Genomic DNA, 11,615 nt, shown 5'->3' with positions numbered 1-11,615 from the left:
TACAGAAACAACAGAACAAATTAACTGTGCACAAAGTAAATAGAAAAAGAGTCTTGTAAAACGTACTGACAAGGATACGAAAAGTAAGTGACTGCCTTTTGTTGAATTCTACATCAGTGACAATTATTACATCTTGCTCTCATTTGTCACATGTAAACAACTGTTGACCTTCTCTGATGCCAACGACAGAAGATTAGAGTATACTGTTTTCATTAGGCCAAACAAAAAATTGTCTGTTTCTGGTCACCCAACCGACACTAAATTTCGGCGCCGACCCTAAACTTTTTTTTCCAAACTCAAAATGTTTTTGTTTTTTTTGGTGGTATAAGGACAGGGTGAGAAAATGAACAACAAAAACGTGTGAAAACGAAAGTCCGCTGACGATTGAAGGGGCATAACCCTACATCACAGTTGTAAGGGACATCACTCTATGTACTTCCTGTAAAACCACCAAACACCGAAGCATTCACGCTGCGTTGAAATATGGAATCTAAAGGTGATGTTCGACACATTCTGGCGTTGATGCTGGAGAAGTGCGTGCACGAAAACACGGGAGTTAAACTTATTAGTGCGTATCCTGAAACATTCACGATCCGGGATGTGTTTCATGATATCCATACACCCGAGTTTGACTTGGAAAAACATTCGGTGCAGGTGAAAGCTGACGAATACGACCTTGACTGGTCACTGACGATCAGACCAGGTGAACAAAGAAAAACATGTCATACTCTTTCAGTCTTTGTCACAGATTTGTAAATGTGTTGAGTGTCTTGTCTCTATGTATAGTGAATCCAGTCTCTTTGCGCGATTTTTAAAGTTAGTTTTATTGGTCTACATTTGGGGGGGGGGAGTCGACCTACAGACCCTATTTTTTTTAGCCATGGTACCAGAAACAGACCAATTTTTTTTTGATGGGAAATTTCAGTTGTAAACGGACATAATGGAACATATATCCTTTTCTCAAGGCCAATGATTACACATCAGATGGTATGAGAACACTGCCATGTGTTTGAATTGGAGATTGATTCAAACCAAAGCAAAATTTGCTCATTCTTTTCTTTTGCGCATTGGTATTTGAATATACATGTGCAGCTAAAATATCAACGTGCAGGGAATTTTGGCAACAAGTGCCCATGCTTAAATAGTTACATAATGATTTATTCAGCAAATATTGCTAAATAACCAAATATGCATTTAAGTGCAGATTATGGGATATTGTACGCGCATCTGTAAAATGTGACTTTTGTATAAATATCATAATTATGCGATCAACGGACGAAGTTAGCCAAGCTTTACAGACCAGCACAAAATACTGTTTTATGTGATAAAGAGGGATGATTGAACAACAGTACTGACATGACCAAACCAAAACATGATTGTGTTCATCATTTTCACACCAGAATGTACATGTTATGCATCGTGTGCAGATCGAAATATATCTATGTTTATCAGATGAATCCTTTCAGCTTTGGGGAGGCTTCACCAACGGTGACAACGTCAGTATCACTGGACAGTGTTTTGGTACGTAGGATCTGTAAACATACGTATCAACATTAACATTTAAGAAAACAAATAAATCCGAAAGGGATACAAATGGAAACAAGAAGGGCAAAGCCCACACGACTCACATGCTGAACAGACCTTGATCTTTCTTTCAGAATAATTTTACAATAAAACTGAGAAAAACAATATTTTACACATTTTTCCTACCAAAATACATGTGACCTTGACCCAAGGTCAAGGTCATCCAAGGTCATACACACAAAGCTGTTAATTCAAGACATAGGAAGTACAATGGTGCTTATTGGCTCTTTCTACCATGAGATATGCTCACTTTTAGTGGTTCACTACCTTATTTTGGTCACATTTCATAAGGGTCAAAGTGACCTTGACCTTGATCATATGTGACCAAATGTGTCTCATGATGAAAGCATAACATGTGCCCCACATAATTTTTAAGTTTGAAACAGTTATCTTCCATAGTTCAGGGTCAAGGTCACTTCAAAATATGTATACAATCCAACTTTGAAGAGCTCCTGTGACCTTGACCTTGAAGCAAGGTAAACCAAACTGGTATCAAAAGATGGGGCTTACTTTGCCCTATATATCATATATAGGTGAGGTATTAAATCTCAAAAACTTCAGGGAAAATCTGAAAAATGTGAAAAATAGCTGTTTTTTAGACAACATTTATGGCCCTTGCGACCTTGACCTTGAAGCAAGGTCAAGATGCTATGTATGTTTTTTGGGGCCTTGTCATCATACACCATCTTGCCAAATTTGGTACTGATAGACTGAATAGTGTCCAAGAAATATCCAACGTTAAAGTTTTCCGGACGTCCGGTGAGTACATAGACTCACTTTTGCTTCGCATGTGAGTCAAAAAAGGATTACGTTTAGGCTACCCCCCCCCACACACACACACACACACACACTCACATACACAAACACTCACACGCCCACGTTCACGCATTTCGCCTGAGTACCCTCCCCTATCATCTTCGCTATCATCATCATCATGATGAACACGAATTTCGTGATGTTTTTCTCTCTCTCTCTCTCTCTGATCTGGGAATGAGAGAGGAAGAGTTGGTGTGTGTGCGTGTGTGTGTGTGTGTGTGTGATAGAGACAGAGAGAGTCTGTGTGTGTTAAAGTGCTTGTGCAAGAGTTGTTGGTTCAGTGTGATTGTCGTATATAATATATCTTTGTACATTATTGTAACTCCCTTTGTCTAAAGGGCTTTTTAAGCTGATGACAATAAACCCTCAAAGTGTCTCTCTCTCTCTCTCTCTCTCTCTCTCTCTCTCTCTCTCTCTCTCTCTCTCTCTCTCTCTCTCTCTCTCTCTCTCTCTCTCTCTCTCTCTCTCTCTCTCTCTCTCTCTCTCTCTCTCTCTCTCTCTCTCTCTCTCTCTCTCTGCTTATTTGTTCTGGGTTATATTTTTTTCTTCAGAGTAAGTTTACTTGAGACGATCGGTGCAATACCCAGGTTTCTTCAATATACATACCATGCATGGACAGGCTCAGTGTCTGTTCAATCGACGAATAGACAGATCTCAGTCCTACGTCAGACATCTGGAGACTGTCATAAGGTAGACTTGGATCAGTACCCTCGATGTCTGAAAATATATATTGGTCCCTTGGTTCTATTTTGTGTGTTAAGTTCTTCCAAATTCGCACACACACACACACACACACACACACACACACACACACACACACACACACACACACACACACACACACACACACACACACATACATGCACACATGCACGCACATACACACAGCACAGACATTGCTTTAAATTCTTAGACAAAATGAACGCAGAGACAGACAGCCAGACTGAGAGGCAGACAACGCAACCAAACACTCTGTTTGCTTATCTGCAAGTCTGACTGACTCTCTGACTGTGTGTCGTGCTGTCTGTGAGTCTATATGTCTGTCTGTCTGTCTGTCTGTCTGTCTGTCTGTCTCTCTCTAGTCTTGACATATGCACAATCTACGCAATTATGCTCATTGTAGGCGTTAGTGTCAACGTTGGTATGTTGTGAATGTCACCTTTTCTTCTCTTCAAGACAATGACAACAACAAAGGCGATGATTCCAGCAACAACAACAGCTCCAATCACACCTCCAATTACAGCAGCGTTTCCTAACTCAGATTCTTGAGATGGTGATACTGGAGCTGGAAACATGTAAAGAATTGTCCTTATTTAAAACAACAACAACAACAACAACAACAACAACAACAACAACAACAACAACAACAACAGATTAACAAGTTGCCAAGGTGTCGCTTTAACAGAAACGCTATAGGCAGCTTAACATCAGACCAAAGACTAGGACCGGGGACAACCGACTGAAAAAGTGAGTGAGGAAGGGAGGATAAGCATGATGGGGGCGGGAAAGCTATTTTTTCTTAATTTGGCATATCAACCATGAACTGTGCGATTACTTGTCATGACTTCACAACTCGAATCCTAGCTGCACAGCCCCGCTGAGGTGGTTTTGTGTAAACAACATAAAGAATTAGTAAGTAAAGAAACTTCAAATCATTTATCTCCAAACCACGGGGGATAACCGATCAAAGGCCGAACGGAGGCCGAAGGCCGCTCCTGACACGTGTGAAGGCAAGTTTTGTCTGTTTTCTAGGTATTGTTTGATTTATGTCGGGATTTAAGGTAAGCTACTGATTCAGCGATGACTAAATTTGTTTCTCGATGCATAAAAAGTCAGGGAGCGGTTGATATTTGCCCGTAAATAGCCTTCAAAGCTGAAAATGTCGGCGATCGAGCACCGGAAATGGCTGTTCGATGGGTTTTGCATGTAGAAATGTGCTTTATTTCACCAAATCAGCTCGTATTTGGTATGGGTACGGGATTCTAGAGGACGAATGAGTCATAAGAGGTGGAAAGAAGTGCTATTTGGGAGTAGAATAAATCTTCCGAGCCAGCAGACAAGAGAAGGTCATATTTAAGAGATGCGCGTAGGCCGAGCTTTCCGACAAGCGAATGATACAGCAGATTAATCATTCGTTTTGATTAGAAACATAGTCTCTAGTTTTTATGAATGAGTTTTTTAATTAAAACAATCACGAGAACTCTCTCGCTTACCCTTAAATCTTTATCCTTGTAAAATAAAGTTATCTCTCTCATAGTTTCTTTTTGGCCTGTTGGCAAGTCTTCTCTCACTCGTTGAAATAATAGAAAACAGTTGATAACAAATGGTACCCGGGGGGAGGGGGGGGGTAAGTTAGCGCAAGGGCAGCTGATGGCGGTGCCATTTGATGTCTGATTCGATCGCGGGGATGCATCGGCCGTAGGTGTTTTTTTTTTGTTTTTTTGGGGGGGGGGGGGGGGGGGTAGCAGCAGATGTTGCCTGGAAGCGTTGTTTTGCACTCTGTGTCTCTGCCCGGGTTTGGGGAGGGGGTGGGGGGGGTGGCTATTTGCAGTTGCCCTTCCATGTCTACTCACCGGGGAGGGGGAGGGGTGTGCCACGGCAAGGAATTGTACGCCTTGAAAGAAAGGGTGAGGGGGCAGCCGCGGACTCTGCCACTGGTAACTTTGCCGGCCAGCCGACTAAAGAGGAAACTCTCCAAAGTGATGTATGGCAGCATAGTAGCACCAAAAGTAAAATTACTCATTTCATTGCATGATGTCTTATACAAGCACATGTTAAGACAAGCAATTGTAATATACCTGTGAGTCTTAGTAATATCCACATATTATACATTTACTAAAATCTCCAGAAGTTACAAATATCTGTGATAATATAAATGTATGTGCATTTCCTGTAGCCGTTTCTGTTTGTTTTTTAGATCATGCAGAAAAATGGTTTTTACAAGGAGCAAGATCCGAGAAAACCACCGGCAAATACACCCTGGTGCATTCTCTGTAGTCAGGCAAACCTGACGCCCACATGAAGTGGACCTACATGTTTGAAAAAACAACAACACTTTTGTGGGTTGAATTAGATACTTTCTGCTCCGCCAACAACAGTCCCTCGAATCATTCAAATCTGCACTCAAGACATTCCTTTTTTCCAAATAATCCATGCATTCTACACTGCCCACCCCATCCCACCCTGAATAACTGTACATATTTTAATGTTTGATGGTGTGTGTGTGTGCTAGTGACTTTAAGTCTCCGTGTGTCTGAACGAGTGTATGTGCGCCTTGAGTCGCCTGTTGGTGAGATATGTGCGCGTTATAAATATTCGTATTATTATCATTATTATTATTAGTTATAGAAGTAAATATTCCTTTTGGATAATTTTCCTGACTGCATAACAGCCTCAAACGTCAGAAATAGTCATAGTTGTGCGTTTATATAGGTAATTCCGCATTGATATTTATACATGTCATTGGTAATTAGTAAATTATCATATCAGTGATATATGTAATGTTTACTTGTGTTGCAATTATGCCGTCATACTATGGTGTCCCCTCCACTGAGGCCAAGGATCTCACCCCCAACCCCCTCAGTTCCCCCTATGGTATCAGTGCCCCGTTAGCCCTCATGTTTACACATTTGTGTGCTAGAGATGTAAAGAGCAGATGTTCTCTTGTGTCTCTCTCTAGCTTGCAAGCATGGATAGCCTGGACAGTCACGTTTTCTAAGGGATTTGCAGCGTGTTTTCGCAGACATTGTGCCAGCCGAGGAGAAGTCTGGTATTTGCAGCAACACTTAATTGCGAACAAGTCTGACTGCATCTGGAATGCATTGTTTCCCTGAGGTGAGGCTGTTTTTTAGTTGATGTTCTGGTGACCTCTCTCTCTCTCTCTCTCTCTCTCTCTCTCTCTCTCTCTCTCTCTCTCTCTCTCTCTCTCTCTCTCTCAGTCTCTCTCTTTCTCTCTCTCTCTCTCTTTCTCTCTCTGTCTCTCTGTCTCTGTTTCTGTCTCTCTCTCTGTCTCTGTCTCTCTCTCTCTGTGTCTATCCTCCAAACATAAACATAAATTAGGAATAAAGGTCTCTTCACACATTGTCTTCCTCATTATCTTGATTCCCCCAGAATGTTTTACAAATAAAATTCAAAGGAGGCAATTAATATGATAAAAAGCTAGTATTAGTTATCGTTAGATTTGACTGTGATATCCAGATGTATCAGGCCCAGCGTCGAGAAAGCTGAAATCATATCAGAACGAGGCGCAGCCTTTCGATATGATATGATAAATCTGGATATGAACCCATTAACCCCAGAAATCGGTCAAAAGCAAGGGAGGCAACTAGTGCAATCACATAGTCCGCATTGAGTCAAAGTTTGTTTCATAAAAATTCCAATCCCTTTAATAATTTGAAATAATAAGGTCCCCACAGAGCCCCCCACCATCCACCCCCCCCCCACCGGAAATAATGTCATCAAAGACATTAAAAGAAGAAGAAGAAAAAACAAACACGATTTGGCTATATCGCCAGGAAGAACTTTAATCCAAAGTCTCTGTTCAATAGTTTTCTTGGAATCACTCTACACACTGGCCAACACATACCAATACCAACACCCTTGTCTCGATTCATGGTCTAACTGTCAAAAAAACACATTCAGTCAAAACAGTTTATGAAACAACACATTTCAGTACTATTGGAAGTTTGCTGCTGATCACTACTGGCAAATGGCTACTCTGCACTGGGGCATTTTTTGCAGTGACGCGTAAGGCAGGCTTTCCATTTATATACTTTGAAACAGCCCCCACAGACATATCGCCTGCCCTCGTGGCTTCTCCTCCTGTGGTCGGCAAGACTGCTTCTACTAGCAAAGGCCATGGTACACAACTTGCACCCATATGGTTTCTGGCCACCACATGAATGGGAGTGCCGTGTTAACATGTTTTGTATTGCAAACTTCTTTGCACATTTGTGGCACTCAAAAGGTTTTTCATCTGAGTGTTTGTTCTTGTGGTGTATTTCGAGCAACTTTGGTCGTTTGAACGTTTTAAGGCACCCTGGTTCTGTACACACCACGGGGTTCACCTTGGTAGTGCACTTCCCTTATATGTCTCTTTAGATTTTTGCCATAGGCGAACGATTTGCCACAATTGTGGCATATGGCCGGAGCAGCGCGCGGATCCGGATGGACCTGGCACAGGTCCATCTACTTCTTCCTCCACCTCCTCTGCCACAAGAACCATTTCTTCGTCTTCAGACTGCATCTGTATAAACAGATGCTCCAAACCCATTAGAATGAGTGTGTATGTATGGGTGTGTGTGTGTGCGTGCATGCGTGTATGTGTGTTGGTGTACACGAGAGACAGCTATTTGGCTTAGTGTGTGTGCCGTTATCTAAGGGCAACAGGGTACGTGTGCATCTAAGTTGATCACTATTTACATTGACAATGATGCACAGAACTGTTTTGCTGCACTGCACAGATGTACGCTTTTCTGAAATTTCGTTCACACGTGCTGCGTCATCTATCCAGTTCGCAGTATGGTTTGGAATACGATGTCAAATACGAGCTGATTTGGTGAAATAAAGCACATTTCTACTTGCGAAACCCATCGAACAGCCATTAGGCTAAGCGAGAGAGTTCTCGTGATTGTAAAAAAACTCATTCATAAAAACTAGAGACTATGTTTCTGATCAAAACGAATGATTAATCTGCTGTATCATTCACTTGTCGACCCCCTGCGGGTTAGGGGGAGTCCCATATTGGTTGGGACGAGAAAGAATTTATCCGATGCTACCCAGCATGTCGTAAGAGGCGACTAACGGTTCTGTTTCTCCTTTTACCCTTGTTAAGTGTTTCTTGTATAGAATATAGTCAATGTTTGTAAAGATTTTAGTCAAGCAGTATGTAAGAAATGTTAAGTCCTTTGTACTGGAAACTTGCATTCTCCCAGTAAGGTCATATATTGTACTACGTTGCAAGCCCCTGGAGCAATTTTTTGATTAGTGCTTTTGTGAACAAGAAACAATTAACAAGTGGCTTTATCCCATCTCCCCCCTTTCCCCTATCCCATCTCCCCCCTTTCCCCGTCGCGATATAACCTTGAATGGTTGAAAACGACGTTAAACACCAAATAAAGAAAGAATTCGGAAAGATCGGCCTACGCGCGTATCTCAAATATGACCTTCTCTTGTCTACTGGCTCGGAAGATTTATTCTGCTCCCAAATAGCACTTCTTTGCACCTCTTATGACTCCTTCGTCCCCTAGAATCCCGTACCCATACCAAATACGAGCTGATTTGGTGAAATAAAGCACATTTCTACATGCAAAACCCATCGAACAGCCATTTCCGGTGCTCGATCGCGGACATTTTCAGCTTTGAAGGCTATTTACGGGCAAACATCAATCGCTCCCTGACTTTTTATGTATCGAGAAACAAATTTAGTCATCCCTGAATCAGTAGCTTACCTTAAATCCCGACATAAATCAAACAATACCTAGAAAACAGACAAAACTTGCCTTCACACGTGTCAGGAGCGACCTTCGGCCTCCGTTCGGCCTTTGATCGGTTATCCCCCGTGCAAACGGATGGAGTGGATTGTGTGGGGAAGTATCTTAATTCACTTTGGTTATTCAAAAGGTAAATATGACTGTGTATTTCAACTTATTGTCGCACACACACACACACACACACACACACACACACACACACACACACACACACACACACACACACACACACACACACACACACCAGGGGCGGAACACATCATGTTTTAAGGGGTGGGGGGTGGGGGGGGGGGGTTCCAAATTTCTTTTAGGGACAGATCGGCGAAGCGTTTAGTTGAGGGCATATATCCCCCCCCCCCCCCCCCCCCGGAAATGTTGATCAAAACAAGAAAAATTGAGCTAGCTGGTGCATTCTGAGCCAAGAAACTTTCCCCTAATACACCTTTCAAAAAGTATTTATCGAAGACAAATTTGTATCAAATCAACCTGAGCCAACAAATTACCGAACTACCTTCCCAAACCGTCATTTAGAAGACACAGGCCGGCTTCTAGGGGGGTCCGGGGGCATACCACCCCAACGCCCCCGGAAAATGTTGATAAAAACAACGATAATGGAGCGATCTGGTGCTATCTGAGCCATCATCTTTTTCTTTATTTTCAAATGTATTTCTTTATTTTTTTTATTGATTGTCCCCCCCCTTTTTTTTTAGGCTGGGGGGTGTTCCCGGAAACCCCCCGTGGATCCGCCCCTGCACGCACAAACACACACACACACACACACACACACACACACACACACACACACACACACACACACACACACACACACGCAGAGGATAATATCCAATCATAACGGTTAGGTAGAGGGTTTACAACATATCTATATGCGAATGACACAAAACTGCAGTTCACGTCCAATCTGAAAAACAGTTGGCACGATGTTCACAATGTTGTCATTCATAAAGGTGATACTAACCTTTGTATTTTATTTCAAATGTGGCATTTGTGTTGCCCTGTCTGTTCGTGAGGGTGACTTGATAGTCTCCTGCAGCTTCATCGGATGTTACGTTATACACAGTAATAGTGCACGTCGACTGGTGTATCATCCCTCCAATTGCTTTACAACTGCCGTTCATTTGAATGCTGTCAGGAAGTTCTGTTGGACTGCCCTTGGTACTTTCTGATTTTCCGAGGTACGACAAGTTGAGAGTAGGTGCAGGATAGGCAGTAACAGTGAAGGTTCTTTCGTCTTTTTTATCATTGAAGTTCAATGCTGGTATTTTCATCAAAGTTCGAGGTAAGCCTGTCAAGATATAAAAAGGCATACAGTACGAGAGCAGCCCTCAAATAGCAGAAAAAGCGATAGCAGCAGAACAAACAAGACTGGCACGTCAAGACAAACAAATAGGAAAAAGAAAAAAAGTCCGGTAACAGTCAAAAGGCTGCTGCAGTGATTAAGTGGTGATTCAATGTATCGTTATTCGCCAAACATGTATGCTTTTGGACAAATCTAATGTGCCAGCAGCTTTGGGATCATACAGAGAACGGCATTCGTATTAATGAGTTAGTTTTTTTTTAGCAAGGCTCTCCATAAATGCTCAATTATTTATCAGTACCCCCCCCCCCCCCAACCCTTTCCTAAAAAAGAAGAACGTTTAGTTCATGGAATATTAAATAGCATGAATAATAAACTAGTTACAAGAACCTTTAATCAAGTGATCTTTTGAAACCACAAACTGACGACTACATTGGGGGAAAAAGGAAAGTGGGTCACACGGGTCTACGATGGCCCAGGGGTTGAATAAACCACGAACACTGGTGTGTTGTTTAAGCATGCTAACTCGCCATTAAAACGAACTGTGTCATGTAATGCTGTTAAATCCAGTTGCAAGTATGTTCCATAAGGTTAGAATTGCTTGCTTATTTCGTGAAAGATTGCGTCGTTCTGTAAACCTCATGTGAGGCTGAGTGATGCACACACATGTGCTTGTTTGTCTAGTTACACATCTTTGGATTAAGGATTTATTTCACAATGGTCACGTGACGGCTACTCAAATTAGGGTACCACCCACAACGACAGCCCCCGCTGTAGTGCATGTGTCTTGAATTCAATAAGGCCAACAACAAAAAATAGTCTGTTTACGGTAGGACTGGGTGGCCGAGTGGTAACGCACTTGCGCTCGGAAGCGAGAGGTTGCGAGTTCGATCCTCGGTCAGGGCGTTAGCAATTTTCTCCCCCCTTTCCTAACCTAGGTGGTGGGTTCAAGTGCTAGTCTTTCGGATGAGACCAAAAACCTAGGTCCCTTCATGTACACTACATTGGGGTGTGCACGTTAATGATCCCACAATTGACAAAAGGGTCTTTCCTGGCAAAATTGTATAGGCATAGATAAAAAGTGTCCACCAAAATACCCGTGTGACTTGGAATAATAGGCCGTGAAAAGTAGGATATGCGCCGAAATGGCTGCGATCTGCTGGTCGATGTGAATGCGTGATGTATTGTGTAAAAAATTCCATCTCACACGGCATAAATAAATCCCTGCGCCTTGAGTCCGAGTCTGGAGATACGCGCGCGATATAAGACTTCAGATAACATCCCGACCGACTCTATTTTTTCGCGCGACCCTATAGACTTTTTGTTTGGCATTTGGGAAAAAAAAAGAAAAAAAACATTAAAAAAAAAAGTCTTTGTTTTTTTGGCAAAATAACTTAAAAATATGTTTT

At 42.2% G+C, this 11,615-nt stretch overlaps 1 protein-coding gene across 1 annotated transcript in view; it reads right to left on the bottom strand.

The window, feature by feature from the left end:
- Positions 1 to 304: 304 nt before the first annotated feature.
- LOC138954655 (uncharacterized) overlaps positions 305 to 11,615 on the bottom strand; it is a 45,626-nt gene continuing 34,315 nt past the window's right edge. Inside the window, exons 5-8 of the mRNA XM_070326446.1 lie at positions 9,868 to 10,194; positions 3,560 to 3,685; positions 3,007 to 3,117; positions 305 to 1,532 (exon numbers count right to left, since the gene is read on the bottom strand). Coding sequence (XP_070182547.1) covers positions 1,504 to 1,532; positions 3,007 to 3,117; positions 3,560 to 3,685; positions 9,868 to 10,194 — 593 coding nt within the window. The 3' untranslated portion in view covers positions 305 to 1,503. The remainder of the gene's footprint in view (positions 1,533 to 3,006; positions 3,118 to 3,559; positions 3,686 to 9,867; positions 10,195 to 11,615) is intronic.

Source organism: Littorina saxatilis, unplaced genomic scaffold (assembly GCF_037325665.1).
Source record: "Littorina saxatilis isolate snail1 unplaced genomic scaffold, US_GU_Lsax_2.0 scaffold_124, whole genome shotgun sequence".
Lineage (NCBI taxonomy): Eukaryota > Metazoa > Mollusca > Gastropoda > Littorinimorpha > Littorinidae > Littorina > Littorina saxatilis.
This window is presented reverse-complemented; position numbering and strand designations above follow the sequence as displayed.